This window comes from Fringilla coelebs (assembly GCF_963513975.1).
Source record: "Fringilla coelebs genome assembly, chromosome: 3".
Taxonomy (NCBI): Eukaryota; Metazoa; Chordata; class Aves; order Passeriformes; family Fringillidae; genus Fringilla; species Fringilla coelebs.
Window position 1 is genome coordinate 99009362 of NC_140030.1, and position 18039 is coordinate 99027400.

General features: G+C 43.2%; 1 protein-coding gene across 1 annotated transcript in view; it reads left to right on the forward strand.

Moving 5' to 3' along the window:
- Nucleotides 1-18039, forward strand: part of SPRED2 (sprouty related EVH1 domain containing 2) — a 59333-nt gene that overhangs the window by 29042 nt on the left and 12252 nt on the right. The window contains exons 2-4 of the mRNA XM_084201711.1: nucleotides 3928-4105; nucleotides 5442-5610; nucleotides 8387-8451. Coding sequence (XP_084057837.1) covers nucleotides 3928-4105; nucleotides 5442-5610; nucleotides 8387-8451 — 412 coding nt within the window. The remainder of the gene's footprint in view (nucleotides 1-3927; nucleotides 4106-5441; nucleotides 5611-8386; nucleotides 8452-18039) is intronic.

Here is an 18039-nt window from a genome sequence, read left to right on the forward strand (position 1 = left end):
CTTTTATAGATATATATGCATACCCACGAGCTATAATTTTTAAAAGAGTTCTCTTTTCCTTCCAATAAAAACAACACGTGCTTTTCAGTGCTACCTTTACTCCCCAAGTTTGTTCTGTTTCTTTTTTTTTACTCAGGGTGGGGCAGGCAGACAACCTGGAGCAGCCCTGAAACATGCTGGCCGGCTGCCATGCAGCTGGGTAATCCCTTCAGATACTTTCTTCCCAAGCTTTTAAGGCTGTTGAGGACAAATCTATAGGGTTAAGATAGCAATGAAGAGCATAATTAAGAATAGACTGCATGAAAAGCATAGCGTAGCGCGTAGGCCATAAAGCCAACAATTAGAGCAGTCTTAAAAGTTTCAAGGATCCCATAAAATAAGGGGAACTAAGACTGCTGTGGGGTTTTCTCTAATTGTTTCATTTTTAGCTATCAGTACCTCATTAATTGGTATGGACCAAATATTTTCATGTACCTCTAACCATTTATTATGAAAGAGTTAAATTGCAGTTACCATGATCAAAATGCATGTGGATGGCCTGAATGTGGTTGTTCTGCTACTCCAGTGCATGAAGGTTTCATCAGCGGCACGCACATGGGATTTGCAGATCGCTCCTTTGCTCCTCAGGATTTGGAATACTTGGAACCAGCCAGAGCCTTGATGCAGTCGCGTAAAATGAAATAGCAAAGAAAATAAACAGCTTTTACACTAAGGAAGCGAGATCCTTATATGGAACTGAAATATTTGAGTACCTCCCAAGTATTTATCAACACTGGCATGAGGGAAAGAAGCATTGCCTATTCTAGGCTTGTGGATGAAACAGCAGGCAGGATTTAGACATAGAAGACTGGAGGAAGCTGTGTGTAGCCTTGAAAATTCAACATGCAGCTTCTGAGTCCTAATCCAGTGATTAAACCAAGATGTCAAGCCCTCAGAACCCTTAACCACCTACTTCCCTTGTATCTTTTCTTTCTTTTTTCCAACTCCCTTAGCACAGGTTGCACTTTGGGAAATGTGGCTGTGGCTGGAGCAGAGCAGAAGTGGGGACGGGGCTCTGCAGGGAGCCCAGTGTCACTGGTGACTTTTGATTGTGCAGGAAAGTGTGCCAAGGGATTATGTTAATGGAGCCAGAGCTCTGCCTGCCCTGCCAAAGGTGAACCCTTCTGCTGGGCAAGGCTCTTGTCTAATAGGGGAACAGAGGTCACCTTGCAGGGGTAGGGGGATGAAAACTAGATTTTCTGGCTTATTATATTGAAGGAGGTTGGTCTTCAGGATGGGAAGAACACAGTTTAAATGGTGTTATCTCGGCGTGTGGTGGCAGAGTTTGTGAGGGCCATAGGTCATGGATAGATATGGATATGAAGAGGAAAACCATGTGGCTCTGTGCCCCACCAGATTGTCATTATAATGGGCGGGGATAGTCATGGCACCTAAATTTAATATATAGGTATCCAGGAATACTCAGATGTAATTACGAGCCTATAGAATTCACTGAGAGGTGATGGAAATGTGTGAATAACTGTCAGGAATCACAAAGTACTGAGTAGCTGCTTCTTACTTAATTTTCCTTTAAGTGGACCATTTCTGCAGCAAAGTAACTCAAGGCAACATTACTTTAAGGACAGCCAAAGGCTCCAACTGCTGCCATAAAAGTGAATGGTAAATCCTGCAGGAAGCTATAATGCTAGTGGCAATTTTCAAGGGAAATTTGTGGAAGGAGAAGCAGCAGTTTCTGTGGATGACTTTTGTGGGAGGATAGGAGGGAAGGTCGTACTGAGTGGCTCTGACTTCAGAAGAGAGCTAAAAATAAGTCCAGAAAGGATCCTTGGGGGATAGTAGAAAGGTGTAGAAATGTATAGTTGTCTTTCTTTGTACTTAATCTGCTAATTGTTAATCCTTATAGACCATATGGGAAAGGTACAAAGAAGAAAACAAAAACTGTCTTGGATGGAAGCAGCTCAATTTTTCACAGTAGGAAATTAACGGAAGTATTTTGCTTATTTCTGAGTATCAGGAAGTCAGGAGATTAAAGTTGCCACTATAAAATCTATAGACAGGTTTTCATTAAAAAATAAAAAGGTAACTGGTTCAATTTATAGACACACTTGCCCTGTTTACTGTACCAGGAAGCTGCTATAAGGACTTGAGCAAAAATATTCTTTAAAACATAGTTTCTTGGTTCTGTGAATACCTTGTGTGTGTCAGCTGTGGTTGTGTATCAGATTGGAAAGCTTTTTGTCAACCATTGCAAAGTACTCAGGGCAGCAGGGGATGAACTTCTGGCATCTGTGCACTGCTGTCATTGAGTAGGTCCGATGAGAAAGTTGGCATATCCATAAAATAATATCCATAAAAGGCTGTGAAAAGAAAATTGCAGCATGTGTTTTGTGAGATCAGAAGAGATAAGCTGGTCCCAGAAGATGCTCACTGCTTCCCTTGGTTTGTCCTGAAACTGCTTTCAGGTAGGATCCGTGAGGCTGCTTAGATGCTTAGACCTGGTTGTGTTAAAGAAAGGGAGGCTTGGAGTTTAGGTGTTCTCACCTGAACTGCTGCAAAAATAGTCTGAAAATGAGGCAGTTTTACCTGGTGCAGGATGAAGAAAGCTACTACTGCTTGTCATGCTGTACAGGACGCTGGGAAAATATCTGGATACAGGGAGGAATTTCTCTCCATAAAGGATAATACCTGTCATTTTGAAAGGTTGCCTCTTGGAGCCCTGTGTGTGTTGGTCTTCCTTCTCCTTGTGAGGTCACCTGGTGGCCTGGAGATGGACAGTCCATGGGCACATCCCTTTTTCTCGTCCCTGTTGATGTTCCCAGGTTTGAGTGCCCTGCAGCAGCATTGTGGGCACCTGTGGGTGCCTCAGCGGGTCTGCAGCCGACAGCGCCGTGGTTGTGCGTGGCTGCCATCCAAGCCCAGCGTGGTGACCTTCCTGTGCAGGTGTCACAGCCCTCGGCGCTGGCCTCAGCATCCCTGTGTTAATCAATGTCCAGTGCGCGATGGGCGGCGCCGGCGCAGCGGCGGCACGAGGACAGAGACGCTCCTTTGGGTATTTCCCAGCAGTTCTGTGCTGGGTGCTGGGGACAGCCTGTCTCAGCTTGCAGTCTGTTGCACGTTCCGTGCAGTGTGTGGCTTTTGCTTACTTTCTCTAGGGGCTTTTCTGCTTCTAAATGACTTTGGTGATGTCCCCAGTGGATGATGGAGCAACTGCTTTGTGGAAAAGGGTACAGGGGGGCCTGGAGTCTCCCACTGTGGGAGTTCTTCTAAACCTTTGTGGTGGGCATCTGGATATCCCCAGATCTTAGGTGCTTCCAGAATAGTTTCTTGTGAGGTTAGGAGGCTCTTCCTTTCAAAGCCCTGTGAAATGCTGGTGAGACTGTTTTAGGGGCATGGTATGATAGGTCCTGATGACCTGAGCTCATTCCCATCTCCTCTCATCTGAGGTACCAGCTGGAGTCACATTTGTGGGGGAATTTGAGTGTCATCTTCCAAAGCCCACTTCATGAATTGGATCACAGAAACCTTGAAACATTTTGTTTGTGGGTTATTTGAGCTCCATGTGTTCTTCCAGCATTTTGGAGACCTGATGCCTCAGTGTGGGAGTTGGCTTTGGGCCTGGGCCACCCCACTCTCTTGGTCCCTGTCCCTAGCTGCAGGAGGCAGAGAGTGTCAGGGACCGCAGGTTGTTTGATCTGTGTGTTGACATCTGGAAACCTAGCAGGCTCATTCCTTGAGGTTTGGTGGGTCTCTTTCCCACGATATCTGGAGTGTTCCAGGCCATCCATGACAGAGGTGGTCTTCCATCCCGGGCAGAAACTCTCCATTGGGGTCAGCACAGCACCGTCTAAATACCACCCTCAAGAAAAACTGCTGCGATGCGACTGTGATGCTCACAAAGGTTCTGTTTTTGTTTTGTTGCCATTGCAGTGACAGCTATATTGTGCGAGTCAAAGCTGTGGTTATGACCCGAGATGACTCCAGTGGGGGATGGTTGCCGCAAGAAGGAGGCGGTCTCAGTAGAGTTGGCGTCTGCAAGGTCACGTACCCGGAGGGCAATGGAAGAAGTGGATTTCTAATCCATGGTGAAAGGCAGAAAGACAAACTGGTAATAGACCCTAATTCAACTTTTGTCTGTTCTTATAATGAGAATTATCCCAAATCTATTGCTATTGTATTCTTGTGCAAGTTTTGTTTTTTTTCTTTTTTAAATATATAAAAAACCAGACATGTGGAAATTATACTGGATTGGGCAAAACAAACCCAATCCTCATGTAGAATTGCCATCTTTTGCTACCTAGGCTGTTGTGATGCCACTTGGAAGGAGCAGGTAAATTTTTGACATGCACGTGCAAAGATCCCCTTTGAATGAAAGAGGGCCTGTGGTTTTTTCTTTTTTTTTCTTAGACCTAGTGCGGGGGTAAGTGAGAAGTGAATTGAAGTGTAAAGAGCCCATGAAGCCAGTCACATTGCACTGAGTAATGCAGTGCAAGCCTTTTAAAAGGGCCATGAATTATTTATGCTGCGTGCTGTTCAAGGTTTGAACAAGCTGAGTGAGAATATGAAGACAAGTTGTCTCTTATGAATTGACACACTCGGTTTCTCCTGGTAGCTGTTTATCCAAAAAGGAGCTCTCTTGTATCCCTGCACAAATCAAATTAATAAAGCCCTTTCCTGATTTCCAGGGGCCACTTGAAATGTTATCGTTTGTTATCTTGTTTTTATGTATTTGATTCTTCTGAAATGTACTCCTGTGAAGATGGGGGCTAGCTTAAAAGCAGCACTTCCTCCACAGGATCAAAAAATGCATTATTTGAGTCAGAAATTATCTTGCTTTCAAAAAGACTGGTGTTTTAAAGCTATTTCAATTATGGTTTGTCTTTTGCAATGTTGTTTTGCTTAGGATGCTTTTTTTGACATTATTTGGGAGCCATGCTTATGGTTTTGAGGGGTGGAGTAAGACATGACAAGCCATTCCTGTTGTCCCTGAGCATCACTCTAGAGATGGTTTTTGGCACAGCAGAATGTGACATGAGTGTCTGGCTGGGGGTGAACAATTAAAAACAGTGAGGGAAATGTTGCAGCACCTCCTAAATCTGTTGCTGGTGGGTAAAATTTCTGTTGAGTGAAATTATTGAGGGAAGAGGTTTTCCTTCCTCCTGAGCCCCCTGCTAGCCTAACCTGTGCCACACTGGGTCCAAAACATGCTCCTGGGGTAGGGAGTGAGCGCCTACTCAAAGCACAAGCAAAAGATGAATGTGCAATAGTTTTGAGAACAATTACCATGTCTGGTGTTTATTAGTCATGATTTGGTAGGGAAGGATGTTCCCCTACGTGAGGCATGACTTGGCTTGCTTTTTGGGTCCAGCCTGAGACGATGCTGGCTGTATCCTTGGGGTAGGAAAAATGACTTTGCTCCTCTTTGGGGGCTCATGCCCTCCCAGGTGGTGCTGGAGTGCTTTGTGAAGAAGGACCTGGTGTACACGAAGGCAAACCCCACCTTCCACCACTGGAAAGTTGACAACAGGAAGTTTGGGCTCACTTTTCAAAGCCCTGCTGATGCTCGAGCCTTCGACAGAGGAGTGAGGAAAGCCATCGAGGACCTCATTGAAGGTAGCGTGGGCATGGACACTTGCACCCTCAGAAGAGTGGGCAGGGCGTTTGAGTCAGGGAGCTGGGAAGAGGGAAGTGTTTAAAATCAGCTCTTGGGCTTCAAGGTGTTTGTGCATGTGTCCAAGTGCAGCTGGGGCCCTTATCCTACAGTGAGCAAGCCCCAGGTTTTAGGAATTGAGTTTTCTCATCCCTTAGTAGAGATAAGGTGTTTCAGTCAAGTATTTTTCATTCCTGTCTGTCCAGACTTCTCCCTGTTATATATCATCAAGTTTGTTGTTACTGCTTTTTTGATAGGCTTGGGTTTCACACTAGTGATGGCAACTCAAACAGCCCAGGCTCTTTATTTGCAGTCAAATCTCATCTTACTGAGTCTTTGTTAAATTCCTGCCTGGAGTTGAATAAAACTTAATTTGGTTTTGGTTTTATTTTGCAGTAATTAGTTTTGTCTGCATCCTCTTAGTTGAATGGTAGTTCTTGAAGACTTTGTTGTGTTTCTGGATGTTGTTTTTTTAATTCTGTAAAAAATGCGTTTGAATTGTCTGTGCTTTGAAGTTGTCATAAATTTTTCCTTTTCACATTTCGTTGCAATCAGACAATCACAATACAGCTATAATTCAATTGTACTTTATTTTAATGAAATTTGATTCTTCATGCATTTTTTCTTGATTTTTTTTTTTAACCATACCATCCCTTTAACCATCCCTTTATGTAGGGACTTAGTAGTCCAAAGCCTTTTGCCTTCTCTTCCAGTGTGACCAGGATATTTTTAAATACAGATGGTACATTTTCTGAGGATACTAACTCAGGTGTATGTATAGATGTGTATTCTTTTTGAGGACATAGCTCCATAAGACAGCTTCATGTTCTGGATAGCCTGTCCTTGCTTTAACATGAACATGGTAGATATTGGAAGATAATAAATCCCCCAGGCCTCCTTGCTGGTAAATACCTCATCAGTGAGAGGAAGGATGTTCTCAGAAATTTGCTTTTTTTCTCTGCTATTAACATTGAGAAGTTACACGTAGACTTGCTTCTTTCTTCTTGTTGTTAAAACTGTGAAGCATTTTGAGTCATAAAAGGGATGTTTTATGTAAGTGGCACGGGATTGTGTAAAGTTTCAAGGAAATAATAACTCAAATGTATTGAGTAGTATTTTGAAGATGCCAGTACTTGGCATCTCCTCTTTTGTTCTTCTTGATCCATTTAACAGTGGAGGTATTTAAAATCAAGTTCTGCTGTATCTCAGATACTTCAAAATCAGCAAATCTATATTTATCCCATTAACAGTACAGGCTGATCCTCATGAATGTGTTCCTCATTAACTTCCAAATAAGGCTTCCTGAATGAAAAACAATAATTTGTTCATGGACACACACTGTTGGGCAGTAGATTTAATTTATCATTCATTTTTTGTTCACATACTTGATCTAATTCAGCAGGTAATATTAAGCACAACTAAGTGTGCATTCAGAACTTCACATCATGTAATCACTGCTTTATTGTGAATATTTAACCAATAGTTCATTCCCTGTAGTATCAGAAGTTTGGGGCACAGGTACAAGAACCTTATGCAGCTCCACAGAGCTTCAGCTTTTTTTAATTTTAAAGCTAATGTAGCAAATTGCACAAATGTTTCCACATTACTCAGTGTTTTAAGTGGGCTTTCACACTTAGCTCTGCACATCTTCGTGATGATGCAACTGAGAGCAGCCAAGGCTGGTGCCAATAGCATTATATAAAACACATTATTTTAACAAATTTCCAGAATGAAGGTGGTACAAGCCATTGTACTGTGTTGGTCAGGAATGTGATGTGGGCATAATTCAGTCTAGCAGTGGGCTTCCATCAGAAAAATAGACATTTGACTTGAGGGTTCTCCCCACAGCAGATCCTCTGGCTGTACCCACCCTCCTTGGCAGCCTTAGGGTAGATGAAGCCAGCCAGGAAGGGGGCCTGGGATCTTGATTGCGTATAGGCAGAGGAGTCACTCCTTTTTAGGTACAGCATAAATTTGGTGTCAAGTGCAGCAGTGGTGAGCACCCCCTACCTTGAGGCCATTCTGTGATCTGGGTGCTCACCAGGCCCTCGAGCAGCTCTGCAGGGTGAGGAAAGTTTTTTTATATGCTTCCCTACTTTTCCAGAAGATTGCCTAATGTACCTAATGAAAATTGCACCCCAGTATTTTTCTCTTGTCTGTGGTTTTACACAAATCAGCTCCTTTCAGATACTTTGCTTACGTGGGGCAAGGGGATTCTTTGAGAAGCAGGTGATAATAGAGAAGACCTTTACAGTATATAAAAACTTCCAAAATTAAAAGGAAAAAAAATCCAATCTAAGTCTTCATTGTCAAAGTGAGGTTCACTTTGTTTTAAATTATAGGTTATTTCTCCCCCCCGCCCCACATTTAGGGAGTAAGTGAAGAAAAACTCATATGTGATTTCTTGACAGCTGAGAATCAGCCTGGAGCACTGATTAGTACATAGCTTTACCATTCTTCAGGAATTAGTCTTCTGTAATTGGAAATGGTAACTGCTATTTTTATCATTGTTAATTAGCATTGGCAGCCACGCAGTTGCGTTTCAAGAAACACTTTTTCAGATTTTACCTCTCCAACCCAGCTACCAGCAGATGGGTTGTTCTTCCTTAATTTGAGCCACTCTTTCCCGCATCTACAACACACAAACGTGTGAGAATCCAAATGTTTAACAGCCTCAAAAAAAAAAAAAAAAAAGGACATGTCATGTGTTTAAAAAGCTGTTGGTTTGGTTTTTTCTAGGATCTACAACTTCCTCGTCCACCCTTCACAATGAGGCCGAGGTCGGCGACGATGATGTCTTCACTGTGAGTACACGTCAGCCAAGCTCCTTCTCTTTTATGCTCAGGTTTACATGGTCAGGTTAGAAAGGGTTTTTTCTTTTTATGCCTCAGGGTTGGCGTTCGGCCACCATCGTGTTTGGACACTGGGTGTGTTTTATTTGATGGAAGTATATCCTCTACAGAATGTGAGGCCTCCTGTTGGCCTCCTTTCTCCACGTGAAAAGCATGTCAGAGCAGGTGATGTCAGAGGCTAGAAGTGAAGAAATAATCGCCCTTGAATTTCTTTTAGCTTGGAGAGAGGTAGTGCACACACCTGCCAATACTTCTCTCTGTCCCTGAGAAGCTTCCTGCAGACTCAGATAGCTAGCAAGGGGACTGCTACTCAGATACATATTCAAGGAAATAAGGTTTTGGATCACAGTTGTAAACAAGCAAACTTTAAAGGTGTTTCGCCTTTAAAGGTGTACATGGAATGTAGAATGTTCAGACTGGTGTTCTTCAGGTGGAAGAAGGCACAGTAGTGTGGCATCTGTCTAAGCAGCAGTGACTTAAACAGAAGTGAGCTGTTGGAGGTTGATTTGTGGTGTTGTCTAAAATGTATTACGGAATTTTGCTGAAACTAAAGCAACTAACTTCAAAAGGAAAGTTAAAAAGTAAAATAAAACTTGTCAAGTGAAAATGTGACTCTGATTAGTGCTATCCATGGGCTGGAAACAAGTTGGTCACATTGTATACTTCTGTGTTAATAAGGTTATTTGATCACCTTAATTCAACCTATGGGCACATATTGGTTATTTTACAAATGGTATATGTGGTAACATATTGGTTATTTTACAAATGGTATATATGGTAACATATTGGTTATTTTACAAATGCCCTCCTTGTCCTGTGGGGCGTGGATGGCAGGAAAGGGGAATGTGGGTAATCCTCAGTGCAGCAACAGCAAACTCAAAATAGTCTTTGGGATACTTCCCTATTTTAGGGTGAAGGAGGAAAAAATCAGTACAAGCATCAAGCTACTTGAAAATGAGTCCTAGGAAGCATTCAAAGCCAAAAGGTGTTTTTTGAGGGTGACACTTTGCCAGCATGGGACTACATCAGATTCCCTGCTGAGTTTTGACCGGATCTTCCCAAGGTCTGGCATGTTGTCCACATCTGTCCTTTTGTCACGCTCAGGGAGACAAACAACAGCAGGCAGGGTTAAAAGGTGACTTCCTGCACTCGGCAGCAAAACTGTCATTAGCAGCTGCTTCCCGACTACCTTCCAGAAGTGATTTGTAGGCACTAGGATGGGACAGACGGGGGAGGCACCAGTGGAGCCAGAGCCTTTTACCAGTACATACTGCTTTCTTCCCAAATCCGCTGGACAAGCTGTGCTCTGCTGGGGGTGGAGAGTCACTCTTGATGTGTGTGTGGCTCTTCTGTGCTCATCAGAAAGCAGATGACTGTCCAAATGTGCCTTGGAAGGGTGTGTGCCAGCTCTCACTGGGGTACGCATTGGAATACTCAATGTTTTAGCAGTGACAAGTGGCCTGTGGAAACAGAAGAGTATATTTTTGCTAAAATCCTACTGGCTGATGTTCAGGCACCTGGGAGTGCTCCTGAATTTCTCCACCATCTCAATCTTGTGGCTGAGTGTTGCTTTTTAAACTCAAAGAGTGATTTTTACAAGGAGGAAGACTGACTGTCCACCGGTTTGTTGCCTTTAAGTAGGAGGTGTTTTACATAGAAGAAGTTGGATGAATCCTTCTCCAGCTGCATCAAAATCAATCAAACTCCTGCGTTCAGAATGAAGAACCAGAAATGCAGGAGATTTTCCCCACTTACTTCACCCCGGGGAAGTGACAGGTGTCTCCCTGCCATGCAGACAATTAAGGGTAGGAGGCCTGATGGAGAAGGAGGAACAAGCTGCTCAATAGCCTTAGTAAGGAGGGGAACCTCAACAGTGTTGGCATCTTATTGGCACCTGGGGAACCAGTTGTGTCCTGCCTGGCAGTGCTCTCTGCAGGGTTTGCGATCTCCATGGTACAAGAGGGACCTCACTGGTGGTGGCACCTCACTGGTGGTGGGACCTCGCATGGTGTCAAGATGGCACACCAGGGTAGATGTGTTGTCATACTCCAAAAATAAGGCTTTGGGGACATCTCCTTCCCCAATATGTCTTTGTTTTCCTGGGATGAAGTCTTTCCTTTTCCTGCAGTCCTTAATTTTTCAAAGCCCTTGACTTCCTATTTATCTGGTAGGTTATGGTGGAGTATGAAGACTGCATAAGCCAGAAATAACATACTGAAGCATAGAGCAGTTTAAAACTGGAAGAAATTGGTAGGGCTGTGAAATGTTTTATTTTTACCCTTCTGTTCCATTCTTTCTTTGCACATATTTTTGACTTGTGTCTCGTAGTCCATTTGGTCATCCTTTCACACAAAACTTCTCTGCAGCTTTCTATAAACTCTTCTTCAGCCACAGCAGTGGATTATTTGGTTTGGTTTTTTTTCTCTGTTTTAAAGAGAAAGTACATTTGTTCTTTTTTATTTCCTAAGGTAGTTATTAAAATCTTCACAATCCTCCCCCTCTCCCACACATGCATGAATAAACTTAACTGCGTGCGGCAGAATTTTCAAAAGTATCTGCATGATTGAGTCATTTAATCAGTCATTTACCCATCTCTGAAAATCTCAGCCATTGCTGCTGCACTGCTGCCTCAAATATTTGGCCCGAGGTCCCTCTTCTTGAAGGTGTTTCAGTCTGTTCAAGCACAGCGGGTCTAAAACTTCACATTTCTGAGGCTGCTTTGTGGCCGGCCACCCCGACTTCATCGTGCACAGATGTCTGCACCAGCGTAATGCTCCCAGCTGTAGAACAACCCCCCTCATTCCATACGAGCCCTGACCCCGACACGGCTCTTGGCTGTTGACTGACGTGGGGCTTCTATAAAGTCCCTGCTCCTGTTAGCTCCAGTACGGCTCCGTGGGATGTGCGTGGTTTCCTGTGAGCGACTGGCACATCATCCGTTCTGTTTATTCCTCAGCCAGCCTGCAGCCCTTCCAGGCATCCAGCAGGTTACTTCCCTGGCAAGGAGAACATCTGCCTCAGAGATGGAGCTCTCCTGCAGGCTGTGACCTTGCGTGGCTTAGTGGAGGATCATTTTCTTGTATCAGAAGGTGGACTTCTTTTGGGGTTTTGAATAATCTGCAGCTGTGGCTGTGGGAGCATTCGCTGGGTGTCAGTAGTCTTGTTCCTCCCATGACTGTAACTTGCAGAGCCGAGATGATAACTTGGGCAGCAATATCCTGCCCCATCCCTATGGCAAACACTACCCATTGATCTTTCTGAAGCATGGGTTATATCCTTAAAAACAGGACTTTGCCAGCTAATACTTCTCTTGTGGCTTAGACCTACAGCAAAAAACCTGTTCTTAAATTCATACCTGACAGGGCAGGAAACAACAGTATATAGAGCTAAATGTCACAGCCTCGAGTTGAAAAATGCTTATTTCTAAAACGAAATCTCCATTTAGGAGTTTTAACAATACGTAGTTGTGTTTCTTGTGTTTCAGATCCTCCAAAGAGCCCATAAATGTTTTCCATATGTTAGCAAATAAATTTCTTCTGTCTTGTACATTATAAATCGTCCTCTCAAGAGATGGAATCTGAGTAAGACTGGCCATCCGTTCTGTCTCCATTGGGGAAACACTGTCCTTGCAACAGGCTGAGATTGTTCTGTTTGTCTTCATCCATCCAGCCTGCATCTTCAGCGTTCTTTAATTAACATTTGTTTCAGAGATACGGTTTAATACAGACTGAATGTATTCTGTAGTTCCTCAGCCACGGAATTTGCCATAGAGTTGAGTTCTTGTGTAAATTTTTTCCTCTAATCTACACTTTTACTTTCAATTACAGATAATAATCCCACATGACCATGAAGTTAAAATTGTGAATTGATTCCAAGGAAAAAAGGTCAATGTCTTCCAGAGTCTACAGAGTGCCTGAAATGGCCTCTTTTAGCATCCCATCTGAAAAAGCAGAGGTGTTTGTTCTGAAACCTTATGACCAGTTCAGCTGAAACACCACTCATGTGTTTTCCAGATAAATCTGCAGCCTGCTTTAGTGCTAAAGAGAAGACACCCACTGGCAGGAGGAGCAGCAGCTCCTATGGTTGTTCTGATTTGTGACTCTAAAAATGACTGCAGTCTCCTTTAGCTTTAAGGGAAATGTAGGGGCGAACACAGTAAAACTCAACCTTACTAAGTGTGATATGCATGTTAAAATCACACGTATTTTATATAATCGACAAATTTTTTTTAAAAACCCTATTTTTTGTTCAATATGAGACCTGGAGATTTTGGCAGATCGAGCAGGCATGATCTAGAGGTGCATGGTTCAGCAAGAGATATGTGTTTCAAGGTGCACACACTCAATCCATTACTTGTCTTGTTGACTCCTGGCTAAAAGCTTACTTATCTTGGTTCCCCAAGTGCAGGAAGGGGGAATTACTGTCCTGCTTCATTCACTAGGGTGATACGGATAGATCTTGCTGCCGCTGCTTTTCTTCCTGGTCTTCCAGCAGAAGTCTTCAGGCTCATGTTTTCACTACAAAGTCGTGTGTTTGGAGCAATCCTTTGCCTCTTATGCCTTATTCCTGTCAGAACATGAATTCCTGTCCTTGGGGATGTTTGAGTTAGGAAGTTTGTTATGTGGCTTGGACGCTGCTGACAGTCATTTCAGAGGCAGATTACCTCTTCTCCACCAAAACGGTGTGTATTGGGGCAGATGTTTGCATTACAGTCCCCCCTTGCATCTCTTCTGCTTTCCCAATTAAAAAAACAGATTTATCCCTGCTGCCTTCTAGATGAACACTAAATCTAATTTTTCTTGCTGGCTTGGTCATTTTACATTCAGATGGTTCTTTTAAAGAACAACTGTGGCTTTTTTTCCTTTAAAGTGGACAGTAAACCCAGTCCAAATACTTTGGAATACATTCATAAGTTCTGTGGGATGCTGGAACATCTCTCATCCCAGCCCTCTGTGGAAAATGATGTTCCTGAGAGTAGATCAACACTGAGTTGTGAGATGTGTTTCAGTCAAAAGTTGAGCTCAGAGCCTGAGGAGCCACAAGAGCTTGCAGTTTCCTTTTTTCTTAATGCCATCCTCGAATAGCCGAAGGGGGAAATGCATTTTGGAGGCACAGAGCTCTCTGTGGGAATGATGGGGTTGTCACCTCGAGCGAATCCACCTTGTTTGCTCTGTGAGGCTGAGCAGACCGACAAGGAGATTGTTGCAGTGACAGGACATGATGGCCTGCCTTCTGTTCTTCTTCCTGCCCAGCAGCCAGCTGTGCTCTGTGTGAACAGCCAAAGGGTTCATTGCTGCTAGCCACATCCTCTGATGTCTGGATTTTGGGCTTGCATTGTAAACCACAGCTATTCTAATTCAGATTTTAAAGGAAAAAAAAGTCCTTGCCAAGAAGAGAGAAATTCACACACAGAAAAACCAGCAGGCTCCAATCCTTCCCTCAAAAACCTGAAAAGGTCCTGACTATCCACCAGTTTTAAGGCTAGCTGCTTTTTATCTGTTTGGGGTTTTTTCCTGCCTTCAGGTTAACTGTGCCCACACAAATTCACATCACCCAATGGGAATGGTTACCAATGCTGAAAGAGATTTTTCATTAGGGAAGGTCAAGAGGAAAGTTTTTTCTCTGGCTGTCAGGTTTATTTTCTAGTGTTGTATTTCTCCCTTTCTTTCAGGATCTCTTGTTTCTTTCAAGCAGTGCTGGAAATGAACCCCTTTATTTTCTTGCTCTTTCTGCTAATACAAGCAGGCTGTACTCACTGATAATTTAATACTACTGTCACTGAAACAGTGGTATCATCTGGAAAGGCAGCTGCTCTTTTCCTTAAGTCCTTCAGAAATGCAGAGGCAATTACTATGTACTTCAGCCTATTACTCTTACTCATAACCTATCACTTGGACAGAAGGATATATAAAAATTACTGTGGTGTGGAGGTGCACAGAACATAAAATCTGTTTATTCTTGTGTATATAACAGATTCATAAGATGAAAGGGAAGATCTCAGGGGAGCAGATAGGAGAAAAATTGAAGGTTTGTTTGCTTCCTTTAAAAGAAGGGAGGGGGAGTAAAGGTCTTGCACGATTTATGTATTGCTTTATTGTATTTATCATGAGGGGTTTTTTTTTTTGGTTTTGTGTCACTCTCTGATAGGTAAAACATGCTTTTCTTACTGCAGATCAGAAATTGGCATTTTAACATAATTCCCAAATTGACTGAATTTCCATTGCTTTGGTGTTGTTTCACTGTAAGTGAATTACAAATAAGAAGAGCAAGTTATTAAACAAAAAGTATCTGCATTGCTAGCAGATATTCTAAGGCTCACTGCTCTGTAGTTTTTATGTAGCTAATTATAGCAATGACTGGGATGTGTTGAGCTACTTTGCTGAGGGTAAGCAATTTCTCTTGTCACAATTCTTCCTCTCAAGACCATTTTTGTAGTGTATTTTTTGGCTCTGTACCATTCCCACATACAAACACAGTTGGTTGTGCAGTGGGATTGGGATATATCCTGCAGGAAACGGAAATTTGATCTTTTGCTGTGGTGGAAGTTTCCTTATAGCTGCATCTTGCCAGAAATTGTGTTGTAATTTGTGCACCAGTTAAGTAGTCAGTTCTGTTCAGTTTGCCCCCGCAGCTCAAAAGAGATTTCCTTCTCTCCTCCTCTCCTAATTCTTTCCTTTCCTCTCCTTTTCTCCTCAACACCCATTTTGCTCTTTCCCTGTGCTTGGATGATGATATGGTGTATTTCGTTGTACCAGCTCTTTACATTTTGTACTCTATTATTTTTGTTATGTATAACTCAACTTGCATTAATTTACGCAATCTTCAGATTACTGAAGGTGTTGTTTTCTTGCAGGATGAGCCTTTAAGATAAAAAGGGTCACCAGGAGACCTGCCTGTAGGATTCCTTGTACAAAGGTGACTTGGCTGGTGCCTCTCTAGCTGTTGTTTCAAGCTGGTGCATTTGTGATCAGAGTGTGTTGTAGCACCATTTCACACTTGCAATCAACTTAGCTGCATGTTTGTCTTCTGAAAAAATAATTTGGCTGCGTAGTAATGTACTTAAACTATATGATGAGTTAAAGTGTGAAGCTGTTTATGAGCGTGCTCCCTTTTAATTCATCTGAAACTGAATGCTGTAGTGCATTTGTGTATTTAAGGCACAAATGTGTCAGAAACAAAATACAGCCAAGAGTAAATTGCCCTTTCATAACATACAGTAAAACAGAGCAGGAAAGGGATTCGTTTGTTTGTTTGTTTGGGGGTGGGGTTTTTTTTGGTTTTTTTTTTTACTTTTGCTTTTGTTCAGCTGTGGTTCCCAGGGCATTTCTTTGGTATTATGTAAGGGGGACCTGATTTGAGTCAAGATGCCTGTTGAAAAGCAAGCTATTTTTCAGCCAGTTCAGCTCCCCCACCTTGCTTTTGCAGCACAGTCATGCCAAGAGTGAAGTTGATGTGGGGGAGCAGGATTTGGGGTTGCAGGAATTATTTTAGCACCTATCTGAAACCCCAGCTGAGGGATGCAACTTGACTGCCTCAGCAGAGCAGAGATCGGCTACTCCATCCCCCTTTTCCTAGCACAGCTGACTCTGTGCTGAGCCAACCCAGGGAAGCAAACCAAAAACTAGCCCCATAAAAGAAAGCGAATACTTTTCCAGTGGTTTAGCTCCTGGAGCCAGCTCGCTGTAGGGCTGGAAGAGCAGAAGTGCTGGCTCAAGGGAAACTGTCGCTGATGGGCTGAGCGGGAGGCAAAAAACCTCTGCCACCCCACCAACATTCATGGTGCCACCTGAAATTCACTGAATACCCGTGGCCCTTGACTTGCATACCCCATTGATTTCTGCAAGATCTCTACTGTGCTGGTGATACAAGTAAGGTGGTTCTTGCACTTGTGTGTGGTTTAGGATTTGTGGCATTTTCCTCCTTCATGTTTCTACTGTGAAGTTCATCCTTCAGTTGAGACTGGAAGGAGATGCCAGGATAGCTGAGGCGGTGTTGATGGGGATGTGTTATGGCCAGATGTATGCTTTTACCTTGAAAATACGTGGTTGATATGACTGCAGCTTTCCATTAGATTCCCTCTTTAATCTGGGCTATGCAGTCAGCCTTTGAAGTGTATAGGCCTTTCTTTCGACTTCAGGGTGCTTGAAAATTTGTCAGAGGCAGAAAATGGCCTTTTCCATTACTTGCATATCCAACCTGAGGAAGTGGCTTTCAGCAGACAGCTATATTTGTAAGCTGCAGTCTCGCTGGCTGCTGTGTTGAAACAAAATGCCTTGTCCCAGGGCAGGAGGAGGCACCAGTGACAGCTGGATTTGGGGTGTCCTAGCTGGCCCCAGGCACTGCCTTTGAAGGTGACAGACAGAGTAGATGCAGCACAGGGTGTAAACACTGTTGGAAGGAGGCAGCCTTGGCCAGGGCAGAGCGATGACTGACAACTTCCTGTACTGCAGCAGGAGGGATTAGGGAATGGCTGCCTGGCACATAACCCAGTGGGAGCACAGGGATGCAGGTCTGCAGCGAGCAGGCAAAGCTCTCTGCACCACTGGCAGGGGGAAGAGCATCTGGCTCCTGGTGCTGAGCTGGAGCATCCATCTGGGCAGTAATAGGAGGGGAACTGAGTGGGAACTGTGGGGCCAATGCTCTCCTCTTCTTGAAGGAGCTGGTAATTCCCACCTGCTGTGTAAACACTGGCAAATCTGATTTGAATGCGTTGTCTTGTGTAGCAGGTAGAAAAGAAAAACCCAAACTAAACAGAGAGTTGAGGCTGCCTGGAGTGTGTCCTTGAATTTTGGATCCTCTCAAATGATTGTAGTTGGGGGGGGGTTTTCTTTGTTTGTTTACTTGGGCTTTCTTTTTTTGTAGAATTCGGGAAAGAAAATAAGTAGTTTGGTAAAGCTTAGCAGTGAAACATGGTTTTATATGAGGCTTGAAGATTTTTCTTTAAGTTGACAGATTCCCCCTCCCACCCCTAGAAGGAAAAAAGAAAGCAAGAAAGAACAAAAGAAAGGCCATAAAGAAACCCCACAACTTTCTGACTGAAAAAATATCGTAAGTTGGTGTCCCCTCTGCCCCCCAGGATGTGTTTGGTAGTAACTGAAGATGAACAACAGAATACAAGAGTCTGGGGAGCTCAGAGTGGATCTCTGCCCAGTACAGAAATGCATTATAAAGAACTGCATCTAAATAGGCCTGTTTCCTTCCCTCACCTGTGTTTTTTAAGGGTCTGCTTGCCCTATATCTTGTAAATACTTTATGAAAATTAAATCAGAAGTGATTATAGGAAGCAGTTCATATGTCTCTGGCACTTTCTGCAAGAGGAGAAGAGGAGAAGGAACGACAGAAGTAAATAAGTGCCATTACATTTTTAAGCAGAGCCTCACATATTTGCAGTGCATGTGAAGAGGATATTTTAAAAGTTTGCATCAGCTGTTGGATTCTATTTTGGTGATAAATTCCAGCTAAAATATCATCGATGTTCATAACTGTGTGAATAAATGACCCCTAACTGACTTCCTAAAATATCGTATCAGTCTTTTGTGG